Raw genomic sequence first — 15,857 nt, 5'->3', positions numbered from 1 at the left:
GAGGTAGACATAAAACACTGATGTCATTTATGTTACTCAACGATACACACAAATACCAAAAGTGACCAGAAATAACTGTAATATTTTAGTTGTGTTTAATGGAGTTGATACACACACGATGAGAATATTCATCAAACTTGGTGCAGCGGTGACATGGATATAATTAAATTTAAAAACTTCTTTTCACGAGCGCAAGCTACTCCCCATGGATTTATAACAATAAATTTGCACGATCCTGGAACAAGATATCGTATTGGACTTGATAAAATATTTGGATAAATTAATAGCAGCAGAGAGTGGGGGGGGGGGGGGACCTCGCGAAGACGTAATTTCGTAAACAGCGTGCATAATAAACTAGAAAAAATCACCAACGACAATGGAGTAATATTAATTGGAAATTCCATAGAGATTTTCTCAGTAAAGTGTCGACACTTTTTTAAAATCTGTCGACGCTTTTTATTTTTTGATCGTTCGTAGGAAGGCTTATTTTTCGACGTTTCGACGCTTTTCAGACAAAGGTCTGTTCACCCTCTCTGCTGCTATGTGTGTATTCGCTGAAAGCCAGGTAGTGAATTTCATTCATTCATTTGTGTAAATGAGACGAGAGCGGAGCTTGTAAGTCTCGTGTGTTAATGCGAAGTGATGAATTAGCCATTAGGAAGTACATCAATCTTATGAAACTAGGTTTGTTTCGGTCTGCCATGCTTGGGCCGACTAATAGCTTTGGTATCCGTTGAATACCGATAGTAAGATCTGACAACGAGAGGGGAGTAATGATTTATCCAAAGTAGAATAACCGATAGAAAATTTAGGTTGTTCTCAGTTTATTTTAAAAGGGGAAAATAGCTCTTCAGACGTATTTCCAGAAGTATCCTCAGATGTACCTACGCACTGACGTGTCCAAGTATCTTTGTATCTACATGCTTACATATCCACCTACCCACACAAAGTTTGAGGGCCGAAGGGAGGCGAAACAGTAGGAAGGTTGGAGAGAAAAAGGAAAAGGAAGGAAAAGGAAAGGCGAAATGACAGAGAAGAGCTACAGTACAACTGGAGTGAACCAGATATAAGCAGATTATGCAATTGTACAAGGCAACGACTTCGATTGTACACTCGATCGTATGACGACCTAATTCTATCAGAAAAACAGATCAGATATTTTTATAAATATATTTGTGTTTTGAAATTCGGTGAAAGATTTGTTCCAAGAGAAGTGTATCTTCCTAATGTTATGTGTTATCAAAATTGTTTATGTAATTGATTAAAGTTTGATTTTCTATGTACGGGGCCTATAGTTGTTCTGTTCTATACATCTGCTTAGATCTCTGTTTATTGTACCTATAAGTTTACTCGATCCGGGTAATACCACTGAGGGTGACCATCTCCTAGATAACGAGAACCGAATAAAGCGAACACCTTGAAAAAAGGTATAATCCGCCAATCAACCCTCACCCTTTACAAAGAGTGGGGGCGTCTTTACACTATTGTTTGTTGATATTGTTGCTGCTATTTTTATTCTTGTTGCACTTACTATTGTTGTTGCTGTTATTATTATTATTATTATTATTAGTATTCATGACTTGGGGATGAAAGATAGTTAACACGTCGTTCCATTCGGTGTCTGGAAGCAGACACCTCCTGGATCTCTCTCTCGCAGTGCTGAAAAACACCCTCTACAACTCGGCGTATAACTATTAGTTAAGGCAGTGGTTTACAATTCAGACGTTTACGTGGACCAGAACCGACTTTGACTGGAAATTAGCGGACCGCATTGCATCTTTAATAAAAGCCCAAATACACATACGTTTAATAACGACACTTGCCTCGGACCACACAAAATGTGTCGCGTGGTGGTGGTGGTGGCCGTAAAGTGTATACCTCTGACAACTAACCTCTTTAATTTATAAATTAGCAAATTATCAAGCGGACATTTATGTTTTAAAACAGAGACAAAATGTATTACTGAATGGAACATACAATTGAAGGAATCCAAAGTAATGACGACAGTGCTATGTTGAGCTTTCATTTTGAAAGTTAAGTATAATGTGACATGTGTGTGTGTGTGTGTGTGTGTGTGTGTGTGCGCGCGCGCGTAGCATAATTATTGAGAAAATGAAATGTGTATACAGTATAATCATTGACAAAATGAAATGAGTGTTTATTATAATTATTGGGAAAGTGATATATATGTGTGTATAGTAAAAGTATTGGGAAAATTAAATATTCATGTACAGAATGAGTAATTAAATCGGTTGGACACACATGAAATATCAATTAAACTATGGTGGTTAAGAATGCTGCAAAGGGCCGTGCTTTTCTAAAATTCTTTGTGAAAATTAAAAAAAAAAATAAATATATATAACTCAGAGAACCGATATAATGTCCAGCGAGATTGATTTTTTCGGATATCATCTCACAACTTATATCATAGTTCTCTTTGTTAACAACCACATACGCATAATTTTAATCGATCTCTTTTCATCCATAAAGCAAAACATTAAAATATGCATGAAGAATTCAGTCATCCGTGTAACTCGAAGCTAGGGCACTACTAAAGAGTCCATCATAGATGCAGACTTAGCCTGGCACTATGCAGACAACACGCTTTTAAGGTGTGATGAAAATCTACGAAGGAGATTTAGACTATACTCACTTGTTTAACTGGACAAAAAATGACTTCGATAAATATGGTAAGGGAATTACTCTTCGTTGCTATGACATTATTTTAAACCCAGTCCTCCCCGTCTCTTTCTCCGTCTCTGTCCCTGTCAATCTCTGTCTGTCTGTTTCTTAGTAATTCTTCTCCCATATTAATTTTTCCCGAGAGGTACGCTTTCTACTTTTTGTCTTTATGGATTCAAAAGTTTAATAAAATCTCTTTCTCTCTCTCTCTCTCTCTCTCTCTCTCTCTCTCTCTCTCTGTCCTTATTCCTCAAGGTATGCTTTCTATTATTTTGTCTTTATTTGGACAAAAAAGAGACACAAGATGCAAATAAATAAATATAGAATTTATAATTACGTTACAGTTGTGTCCGTACAGTATTCACATGGAAATTATTTTTAAATGTTGTACAAGTTATAATTCGACTATTTTCTTTTCCTATTGTTAGTGAAGTACTTTTTTAACCTGTACAAGCAGAAAGTAAATTAAAATCACAAATTCATTAAACGAAAAAAGAATGTATGAATTAGATATTACCTCACATCTGTATGTGTACCTGGACTTAATATTACCACACATCTATATGTGTATATGGACTTAATATTACCACACATCTATATGTGTATATGGACTTAATATTACCACACATCTATATGTGTATATGGACTTAATATTACCTCACATCTATATGTGTACGTAGACTTAATATTACCTCACATCTATATGTGTATATGGACTTAATATTACCACACATCTGTATGTTTACACAGGCTTAATATTAACACACATCTGTATGTGTGCATAGACATAATAGTACCACACATCTATATGTGTACGTAAACTTAATATTGCCTCACATATATATGTGTACATGGACTTAATATTACCTCACATCTATATGTGTTCGTGGACTTAATATTACCACACATCTATAGGTGTCCATGAACTTAATAAAATAAAGTGTTCATATATTTATTCGTAATGCTAAACGATCGCGCAATTAAACTGCAAGGTGATGACATTCATATTATTTAAAAAAGTGGAAATATTTCACGAGGGTACTTTTCCTTATGTATGGGTAGAGAGAGAGAGAGAGAGAGAGAGAGAGAGAGAGAGAGAGAGGGAAAGAGAGAGAATTTTCTGTATAAATATGCTAACATTATTTTCATCATTAACATGTTTTGATTTGAAATAATCCGTAGGAAATGAGTCAAAATTACTGACCTTACACACACACACACACATACACACACACACACACACACACACACACATATATATATATATATATATATATATATATATATATATATATATATATATATATATATATATATATATATATATATATATATATATATATGGGAGTCTCTGTCACGGGGCACCCATCCTAGAAAGTTTGTTGTTGGAATCATTACTTTTTGTACAGCGTGTAACATTGCGGTTCAACATTGACAAATCTAATCTCGATCATTGTAATACGCGACACAATTCGAATGTCAATCATTGTAATGTACGACTCAACTCGAATGTCTCACTAAATTTCAGCGAGAAAGCTTCCCTTGTCTGCGACTTAAATATATGAAATATAAATGTATGAATTCGAGCACATAAATGTATGTTTAAATAACAGTTCTCAGCTTTAATTAGTGAAACTAAACAGCTGCAATTATAGAGGTCCGGAATAAATCTTTTACAGTTTATGTACTAGAATATATATATATATATATATATATATATATATATATATATATATATATATATATATATATATATTGCATTTTGTGTATCTTGTCAAACTGGGTACCTCTAACTATAGGTACTAAACACTAAACAAAGTTGCATCATTTCTATCTGTTACGTGTCGTGGTTTGGTTCTGCCACTTCGAAACTGGCTTTTCGTTAATATTATATGTTGAGTATCGTGTTTTTGGTTCTGCCGCTTTGAAACTGGCTTTTCATTAATATTATATGTTGAGTATCGTGTTTTTGGTTCTGCCGCTTTGAAACTGGCTTTTCATGAATATTATCTGTTGAGTATCGTGTCTTGCTTCTGTCACTTCTAAACGGGCTTTTAATGAATATTAAATGTTGAGTATCGTGTCTTGGTTCTGCCACTTCGAAACTGGTTTTTCTCACAAACTTTATCTGTGGGGAATCGTGTTTTGGTTCTGCCACTTCGAAACTGGTTTTTCTCACAAACTTTATCTGTGGGGAATCGTGTTTTGGTTCTGCCACTTCGAAACTGGTTTTTCTCACAAACTTTATCTGTGGGGAATCGTGTTTTGGTTCTGCCACTTCGAAACTGGTTTTTCTTACAAACTTTATCTGTGGGGAATCGTGTTTTGGTTCTGCCACTTCGAAACTGGTTTTTCTCACAAACTTTATCTGTGGGGAATCGTGTTTTGGTTCTGCCACTTCGAAACTGGTTTTTCTCACAAACTTTATCTGTGGGGAATCGTGTTTTGGTTCTACCACTTCGAAACTGGTTTTTCTCACAAACTTTATCTGTGGGGAATCGTGTTTTGGTTCTGCCACTTCGAAACTGGTTTTTCTCACAAACTTTATCTGTGGGGAATCGTGTTTTGGTTCTGCCACTTCGAAACTGGTTTATCTCACAAACTTTATCTGTGGGGAATCGTGTTTTGGTTCTGCCACTTCGAAACTGGTTTTTCTCACAAACTTTATCTGTGGGGAATCGTGTTTTGGTTCTACCACTTCGAAACTGGTTTTTCTCACAAACTTTATCTGTGGGGAATCGTGTTTTGGTTCTACCACTTCGAAACTGGTTTTTCTCACAAACTTTATCTGTGGGGAATCGTGTTTTGCTTCTGCCACTTCGAAACTGGTTTTTCTCACAAACTTTATCTGTGGGGAATCGTGTTTTGGTTCTACCACTTCGAAACTGAATGGTCTGAATGGTCAATAATCGTCATCCATTTTCTCAAATGGTCGATTGACTTTATTTCTGGATGGTGTATATCTACCTCAGATATAATGAAGGAAATGGTCCAGAAAACATGTCTTTAATCATCAATACAATATTTAGCTAGGGATTTCATTAACACCGAAAGTGACCGCTTGGTTCATCAAAGAATGATGAAAATTGACATGTAAAAAAGGAAGGCGGGTTCCAAAACTTTATTCTCGTTTCTATTGTAATTACTTTACACGCATACATTTCATATAAACATTTGCCATACATGGCCCTCTGAAGGAAGAATCTTAAATTGTACCGCTTTTATGTAAGCATATTCAACGACGCTGAGTGATATTTTGAGAAATGCAACAATTTAGATTTTTTTATCGACTTCGGGCTATGTAGCAATCCTTAATAATCTCGTTTTCAGAACTGCGTTGCCATGTGCCTCGAAATTCGTTTAACTTGCACATTCATCGAGAAACCAAAATAATTATTTTAGGATATAACGATTAAAACTTATATCCTTTAGTGAAATATGTTGTCTGTTGAACATTAAAATAGGCTGGCACATTTAATCAAATTCTTTGATATATTCCTAACGTTATTTACGAGAAAATTATGGTTTTGCAGGAGGTTTCAAGCAAAAGAGTTAATAATTTTAATGAAATTAACATTTGATGAAAGCAACAAATAGGCCCAGTAAAATAAACCTTGATAAAATATGTCCAACCTCATTTTCATCTTTGTAATAGGCTAGTTTGGATGAATTTGTATATTTGGAATAGGTTTTCTCTTTTGTAAGTTTCGGATGTTTCTACTTACAGCACTCATATTTAGTCACTATGGATCCTACAAGCAGGAATCTTGTAATGGCTGCATTTTTTTTGTCAGCAGCTCTATTAATACCATCTGCATCCAAAATACGTCTGTTGTCAATTCGTGCACATAACTGTACAGCTAACAATCTCCACTTTCTAAAAAGGTAGCAGTTGATTGCAGACCATAAGCTTAAGCATTAAATTTATACTGTCAAACCGGGTGGATCTACCCGGAAAAACCAGACCGCTGCCATCTACCCTTACACAACCAGACCGCTGCCATATATCTGGACAAAGTCAGACCGCTGCCATCTACCCAGAGAAAACCAGACTGTCGCTATCTACCCGGACAAAATCAGACCGGTGCCATATACCGGACAAAACCAGACTGCTGCCATCTACCCAGAGAAAACCAGACTGTTGCTATCTACCCGGACAAAATTAGACCGGTGCCATAAACCGGACAAAACCAAACTACTCCCATCTACCCGGACAAAACCAGACCGCTGTTATGTGTCCTATGTAGAGTCGCTAACTTAGCAGTTTTATTTTGTTGAATAAAGTTGGTTCGATTTTTCTATAATTATCCATAATTTTCATCTATTTTCGCGAATGTCTGACTCATTTTATTACTGGTGGCTCTCAGTCGTCCTCAGCTATAATGACGCAAATAGTCTAAAGAACATTTTACTTTGATAATCGATAAAATATTTCACTTGGGATTTCATTAACACAAAAAAAGATGCTTGGGTCCTTAAACATGGTGAAAATTGAGAAACGGGTTCTAAGATTTTTTTCTTATTTCAATGGCAGTCACCTGTTCACGCACACCATTTACATGAACATTCGATAGACATAACTGGAATAAAGAAAAATGATACAGATGTTATGTTAGTATATTCAGTCACCTTGGTTTTTGTTGAGAGCATCGCCAGAATTGTGAACATTTTCTATCAACTTGGATTCTATAAAAAATATCCCTGACTATCTAGTCTTTGTCATAGTCGTGTTGCAATGTGCGTCAAAAAAGGCAATTTGTTGTTGTTGTTGTAGGGTTTAACGCTATTTTTCAGCACACGGTAGGCTATATATGGCGACCAGTATTAATGGTGGAGGAAGAACCCGGGAAAATCCCAGAAAGAACCATCGACCCACGAGAAGCTACTGGCATGCTTTCTCACACACCCACATTGGCCGAATCAGAGACTCGAACTCACGCAGACAGGTGAGATGGCAGTGATCCGTGACGGAGAGCGCTTTAGACTACTCGGCCACTCGGGGCTCCTCAAAAAAGGTAATCACTTAGAGTATACATCTCCAAATAGGAACCAAAATACTTCTTTCCTTCAAACCTTCTGCAAAAGTTTTGCTGTATCGCTATTACCGTTGTGAAGATATAGAGGACTTTATTTCAGTTAGGAAGCCCGCTGTAATGATACATTATCAACATTATTCTTTAAACGTTTGCATTATCTATCGTAGTTTTGCATCATGTACAAGCACGTCACTGAATAAACACATGGCCCTGTTATAAAAACGGAATATCAAGAGAAGGAATACGTAACTGGAAACTAGAAAGACCTTTATTCGAGTGATAAATAATTCAGTGAATGTAACTAATATATTATCAGTTTTACCAGTGTCGCTGGGAGACAAGTACACAATGGACGGGGAATAGTTTGGCTGATCGATCAAGCCTTGCGATTTAGAAGGTTGTGAGGAGATAGCGAAATAGGCATTGGGGGTGGGGGAGAGAGTAATTACAAATTGGATGATTCACCTACCCATTTATCGATCAATCTATCTAGCTTTGTCTCGGTATAATTTTTTACTTCAATAAAATCAAATCTTACCTGTTTCTATGTTAACTGGCTACGCAACGCATTATAAAGGGTGCATCCCTACTTTCCCGAACAGTATAATGACGTATCCAGTATTGCTTTGAAATGCAAGTGATATAGATCTTCTTTGTGTCTGTAAGAACTGTCCTGATTTTAGAAGTAAATATGTATAACAAATGAGCCGTTACTAATACTTGGCTTCGTTCTTTGCAGAAGGTTTCAGATTCAACTAAAAGTTGACGGCTTCGCCAGCTGGTGAAATATCTTCCGTCAAAGATGGGTGTTTCCTTGGCTGAAAACTAATCTCCCCGTAAACTACGGCTTTAGTTTAAGAGCAGCAGCTCAAATATATTTTGTTGCATTTTTCCACTACGTTGATAGACGATTTTAATTTACTTTCAGGTCAGAGTCTTCTTTGTAGCGTTGATTTGCGTAATGAATTATACAGGTGAGTATTTTGTCAAGAAAATCCCTAACCGTTTTTAGCCAAACGAATATATTTTTTAAGAATAGTTTCTTGCATATTGGAGGAAAAATACACGCAATAATGTACAAGACATACATCAAGTAATTGAAAGATAACGAAGATATCAAGATATAAACAATTTACTAAACAATTTACTAAATTTGTTTACAGCATGTCAAGTGTGTGTGTGTGTGTGTGTGTGTGTGTGTGTGATTCGTAGATAGCAGGCACACTCGCATATAGACCCAGTAAATCATCTCTTTCCTTAGTGTATAGTAGCAACGGATTACTACTTAAGACAAACAGTAATATATATGTAACATAGAAATTTACTAATATACACCAAACAGAGAGGAATCTGTTGTCTATACAGGAGAATGCGTGTTTTTAAATATGAAGAAAAATAATCATACTGGTTAGGCAATTTTGATTAATATTCTACTTTTATGCGAAGACTGGTCTGCTGGTTGCGACACCCATCACATTGTTTCTACCTCCAACTTTTATATTCCTTCGAGTAAGCATACATCCTCATAAAAGCTTGGAATAAAGTCACTAATATAGGCATCCGTGTGATGGTGTACTTGGACGAGAATTAATTATTGTATCGATATGCGAGCGTGTCTGCTATGCACTAATGCCTACATCAGCGCGAAATGACACGCTATGACCTTTTGATTTGCCAGATAGCTCGATTAACGAAGTGACAGTTTAGATTTTTGATTAACCGAAAAATCAGTTTTGCGAAACAGAGAAGTCGATTTTGCTTAATGAAGAAGTCGATTTCGAGTAATGGACAATTCGATTTATCCGTAATGGACAAGTCGATTTCGTGCATTCCATAAGTCTTCTCGTTGCAACTATCTTATGATTGACTGACGAGTTCGCGAAACTGATCATCGAGATTGCAGTGTGTTCTCCCTTTATGACACCGTCTTATATTATTCACAGAGACTGAAATGACGGAATATCTTCTAGCATTTCCGGGCACATCAGATCCAAACGTCACAACAGTTTCCCATATGACGATTTACGTGGCATCTGAAGCTGGGAATCTGACTGTCAATTTTTCAAATTCCTCTGATACTGTAATTTGGTCGGTATTCCTGGACAAGTCAAATACTTTCAGTAAATTCGTGGTACCTAGCGAATACACCATGTCTGGGTCAGAACTGAGTCCAAAGGCTCTCCTGCTATCCGGAGCAAAGCAATTCAAAGCGCAAGTCCTTAACTCCGATACATCCCCAACCGATGGTTATCTAGCTTTACCAATTGACTATCTGGGCACCAGCTACTTAGTGACGTCATTTTGTGCCTACGCTGGCTATTGCCAGGTTGTCGTGGCGGCCAGGAGTAAGAAAACTAAGGTCAAAATTATACTGCCCTCTTTGAGTGATCCACGGGATATTATCTACTGCGAGAAAGGGGTCATCAAAACACCTGTAAATAAAGAAATAAGAACGACACTGGATGCTCTCGAAGTCTTTCAAATTGAAAGCAAGGAAGATCTTACAGGGACCGTTATAGAAAGTTCATCAACTGTCTCCGTATTTGTTGGCGGGCGAAACATTTCGAGGACGCAGCCCGATTCGAACATTGTTGAGCAATTACTTCCAAAGAACAACTGGGGCACAGAATTCATTGTGATGTCTAAGGCTTCCCAAGTGTACTCGGATGTGGTCCATATTCAGACACGGGAAGATGACACAAAACTCGAGATGACGGATCTTCCAACTCGGACCATTCAGAAGGGAAACGAAATAGTTGTCCAGCGATTGACGGATAGCGTTTTCCACATAAAAGCCAGCAAGCCTGTTCAGGTTATGCATTACGCTATGGTCTTGCGCTCGGACGATGCAGCTGCGGCCAATCCATCTATGACTTTAGTTCAGGCATTCCAGCACTGGTCGACTAGTTATTTGTTTAACTGTATAGGTGGCGCAAACTACACTCTAATAACTAATAGCAACGAATCCCTCGTAAATACAACAAGCGTCAAGAGACGGGTCATCTGGAAGACATCGCTGAACGCTTTTAGTGTATCAGAAAAGGAAAATACATTATATCTTACCCATTATGAAAAGTTTGGCGCAATGTTAGAGTCCTATGGTAAGAAAGGCGCGTCCATGTTGGTGGGATTAGACTTGAATTCATCTGGGACCAGTCCTAAAAGTCCAAACACAGTTCTGGTAAGCTGAAATACTTATCTATAAGTCAAGAACAATATATATATATATATATATATATATATATATATATATATATATATATATATATATATATATAGACACACACACACACATGTCTACTTATCCACCCAAGAGCATACAAGCATCCACGCACATGAACCCAACTACCATCACAACTACCTACCAACCTATCTGACTTCACACGGTGTGATTAAGTTTATAAAGAGTTGCAAGTATATACATATAAGCTTAGATTACATATACAATCAAACATTTCCCTTTTAATGCAAGATACAGAAATAACTGCAGTGAATGTAATAACAAACCATTTTAATTATTTTACGCTTGTATTCGCCATGAAAGAGTGGTACTACTTTACACTTATATTTGCGATGAAGGCCGCGGAACTACTTTACACTTGTATATGTAATAAAGGCTGCGAACTACTTTACACTTGTATTGGCAGTGAAAGGCGTGGAACTATTTTACACTTGTATTTGCAATGAAGGGGACAGAACTACTTTACACTTGTATTTGCAGTGAAGGGAACTTGTATTTTGCAAGGAAGAGCGTGGAAGTACTTTAAACTTTTTCTTTTAATGTTAACGTTAATGTATACATCCAATAACGTTGATAACAAACTTTGAATAAGTTTATGTTACCAGTAACATTTGATCTGAATCCTAATTGCTTCTTCGACCGCTCCGGTGGCCTAATGGTTAGAGCGTCCACCTCAGATGCGGGAGGTCACGCGTTCGAATCCCGGCCGAGCCATACAAAAGTCATATGAAATGGTACTAGCAGCTGCCTCGCAAGGCGCGCAGCATTAAGAGTTTAGTATTATAGCTGGTCGGCCAGGTGTTAAGATAATGTGACTGGGTGGGACATCATGCTACATGAGGACTCAGTGCTAGACATCACTATAAAACTGCCACACCGCAGACATCGTAGCGATATAACTGAAAAAGTGTTAAAGCTACGTTAAAAACTCAAACCACACACACACACACACACACTTGCTTCTTTAATTATATGCAAACATTTGTAATATATTCCTAATATATGTATATTAATAAATGTATATATTTACAAATTTTGTCAAAGAGACAGGTAGATCTATTTAAGTTGTGATTCAACAATAGAAAGCGATGTATGTATGTATGTATGTATGTATGTTTAGTGTACACTTGTGTTTGTATAACTATTACCTCTCTCTCTCTCTCTCTCACACACACACACTCTCAGATTTTCATATACTGAGTATTTGCAACAGGAGGGTTTCATTTAGAAATGGAAGATGCAAGTTGTTCATTTGCTGCTTGGTTCAAATGTTAAATAAAAGTTTAAAGAAGAAAACCTTCATATGGACAGATATAAAACGAAGGAACATGATCAGGGAAATATGTTCTGACATTACTTCAATCATTTACTAATTCTAAAATTTTTTAAGGTGATTATCGCCATCTTCTATAAGACGTGAATTTTCCATTTTCAGCCCTGCAGTAGATCACGAATGTCTCCTGGAGATGGGATTGACAATGACTGTGATGGAAAAATCGACGAGGAAGACTGCACAATAAAAAACGGTTTGCATTTTTTATTTAAGATGTTGCTCAGTTATTTTTCTTACTTTGCATGTTTTAATAGCTTTTTTAAATGTGCGTAGTTTTATGAAGGCTATCGGCCACAGAACACGAGTGGGTAACGTCTGCTCCATGGACACGCGTTAAACCCATAAATGTAAAAAAAAATCTATAAATACATACAATTTTCAACCATAACTGTAGGAAAATACAGTATATGTAATAAACAACATCACGAGGAAATGTAATAAACGGCACCCCTAAATGATATAAATGTCAGCCGTAAAATGTAATAATATGAAGACCGATTGCTTATTTTAGCGTAGTAATAGATTGTTTTTGCATGTATTCATGTTGTCTCTACTTGACTCTGGAGTCTTTATGTACATTTTAGCGTAGTAATACATTGTTTTTTCATGTATTCATGTTGGCTCTACTTGACTCTGGAGTCTTTAGGTACATTTTAGCGTAGTAATACATTGTGTTTGCATGCATTCATGCTGTCTCTACGTGCGTCTGGAGGCTTTAGGTACATTTTAGCGTAGTAATACACTGTTTTTGCATGTATTCATGCTGTCTCTACGTGACTCTGGAGTCTTTAGGTACATTTTAGCGTAGTAATGCATTGTTTTGCATGTATTCATGCCGTCTCTACGTACGTCTGGAGACTTTAGGTACATTTTAGCGTAGTAATACATTGTTTTTGCATGTATTCATGCTGTCTCTACGTGCGTCTGGAGACTTTAGGTACATTTTAGAGTTGTAATACATTGCTTTTGCATGTATTCATGCTGTCTCTACTTGCGTTTGGAGACTTTATCTACATTTAGCGTAGTAATACATTGTTTTTTCATGTATTCACGCTGTTTCTTCGTGACTCTGCAGTCTCTAGGTACATGTTAGCGTATGAATACATTGTTTTTGCATGTATTCAAGCTGTCTGTCTCTACGTGCGTCTGGAGAATTTAGGTACATTTTAGCGTAGTAATACATTGTTTTGTAAGCCTGGGTGGAGTACTAGTTACTATCCATACTGACCTCAGTGGAAAATTACTGGCGCTGTAACCCTCCATGTTGACCTTGATGGAAAATTACTGTCATCTGTTTACAGCTTGATTTTGTCACACTCTGGTCTATTCTTACCTCAATGGAACATTGCTGGAACAGGTTTCTATACATGCCGACCTCAATGGAAAATTACTGGCAATAGCCACTATCATGCTGACCACAACGGAGAATTACTATCACGTGTATACAGTGTGATTTTCCACCACTCTGGTCCATTCTGACCTCAATGTAAAATTACTGGGCAGTACCTTGTGCGATTTTCAAGCAAGCAGTCTATCAGTATACGCCCACTTGAAATTGTGTACATGTCATCCGAATAACAATACTTGCTATACAAGTCGTGTGTTGAATGTCTTACGGTGGCGAATTCATAGCTGAAATAAATTACAACAACGATACCAGAGGTGATCACAGATAATTTTATCAGCTTAGAGAGACAAATAATTTTATCAGCATAAACAGACAGCGAATTTATTAAGTATCATTCTTGTTCTGTTATGTATATTGTTACAGGTATCGGTGTTTGCTTGAGCGTGGAAACCCGCGTGTTATTATTAGCAGGTCAATTCTTGTCACAATGTTTATATTTAGCTGGGCTTGACACGTGACCTGTGGATGTTTAAATTGTGAGTCGAATTGGAATTCCGACATTTCACTGTAGCTGAAAAAATACTTTACTGCGCATACTGATATCAATTATGTCAACTGACTAGTGATCTGTAGTTAAGTTGTTGTTTTAATTATGATAATAATGAGTGATTCTGCTCAAACTATGCATCTCATACTGCTAAATTAGCTCGACAGTGACTAGATGCAATTAAAACTATATTCCAATGCGTGATTCTGTCGAACAGCTGCTACAACAACGCCAGAAAGCTCAAATTGAATTTACAGACGTTACAAAACATTTATTTAAGACAATTGTCGAACCAACCAAACAATTTTTAAGAAACTGAAACACAGAAAATTCTTGAGACATTACCTGCTGTTCTCTTCATTCTATGCACTCAGCCGATCTCAAGTGTCATAGATCATCATCCAGTGTCTCACCAATTGTACGCTGATGACACCCAAAGATACAAATCTAGCCCCACCCAACTCAAGTTGATGCTACAATCCAAGGTGTAGACTTTCTCATTCACGTCCTTTACCTCAAACAATAAATATCAGTAACACCAACATTAAATTCACAGTCAGTACGAAACCTAGGTGTTACTCTAGACAGTACTCTCACATTGCACCAACATGTCATGAACATATGCAAGGCTGCATGTCTTGAGCTGAGACGCATCAGCTCCATTCGCAAATATCTTTCAGTTGATGCCACTAAAACACTTGAATGTTCATTAGTACTTTCAAGACTGGACTATTGTAACTCAGTTCTGTCTGGTTCATCTCAATATCTACTCCAAAACTTCAAAACGTTCCAAACAGCTGCTCGGATCATACTTAGAGTACCACGATCAGAGCACACATCCCAGCTGCTCTGTACCATATACTGGCTATCCATTCAATCCAGTATCAAACACAAAATTTGTTCTCTGTACTACGTTTCACTGACGGACTCCAGTCCAACATACCTATCCGACCTCACCCATGTGTATACACCAGCAAGATACTTACTCTCCTCTTCTGACAATCGTATACTCATTATTACCACTCTGAAAACGAAGCCATATGGACAACGTTCTTTTGCATATCAGGGCCCAGCAACGTGGAATAAATTGCCCACTGAACTTAGACACAAAGACATCCAATTCAAGAGTGCTCTTAAAACTCACTTATTTAGACTGCAAGAACAAACTTAACGACCTAATAATGTTTTCGACCTTCAATATTTTCAGTATGCTTTTTTATGTTTTCTAATTTCATGGTGTTTATTTTTTTAATCATATCATTATATATGTTTTTTATGTTATAGGTGTTGTCTAATGTTGTAAAGCGCTTAGAGCTTCTAAAGATTAGGCGTATACGAAGTCCTCATTATTATTATTATTATCAGTAATAGTATTAGTATTATTATTATATTGATGACCGTCTTCAACTCCCACCACCAAGAGCTAAAACCGACATAATATAAATTTTTTTTACTGAGGAAGGTATTTCCGCTATCAAAAACCCAAACAAATACTTGAAATTTCCGCGTTTGGGTGGGATGAACATGTAAAATATATAATATGTGTGTGTGTGTGTGTGTGTGATTTGGATTTTTGACGTAGCTTTAACAAATTTTCTCTCATATCGCTAAGATGTCTGCAGTGTGGCAGTTTATAGTGATGTGTAGCACTGGGGCATAATGTCGCAGAC

General features: G+C 36.8%; 1 protein-coding gene across 1 annotated transcript in view; it reads left to right on the top strand.

Annotated features, from left to right (window-relative positions):
* The first annotated feature begins 2,602 nt into the window (after window positions 1-2,602).
* Window positions 2,603-15,857, top strand: part of LOC149796359 (uncharacterized) — a 31,743-nt gene continuing 18,488 nt past the window's right edge. Inside the window, exons 1-4 of the mRNA XM_089960214.1 lie at window positions 2,603-2,690; window positions 8,647-8,692; window positions 9,662-10,899; window positions 12,395-12,485. Coding sequence (XP_089816340.1) covers window positions 2,673-2,690; window positions 8,647-8,692; window positions 9,662-10,899; window positions 12,395-12,485 — 1,393 coding nt within the window. The 5' untranslated portion in view covers window positions 2,603-2,672. The remainder of the gene's footprint in view (window positions 2,691-8,646; window positions 8,693-9,661; window positions 10,900-12,394; window positions 12,486-15,857) is intronic.

Source organism: Sinohyriopsis cumingii, chromosome 6 (genome assembly GCF_028554795.1).
Source record: "Sinohyriopsis cumingii isolate HCF-2022 chromosome 6, ASM2855479v2, whole genome shotgun sequence".
Lineage (NCBI taxonomy): Eukaryota > Metazoa > Mollusca > Bivalvia > Unionida > Unionidae > Sinohyriopsis > Sinohyriopsis cumingii.
This window is presented reverse-complemented; position numbering and strand designations above follow the sequence as displayed.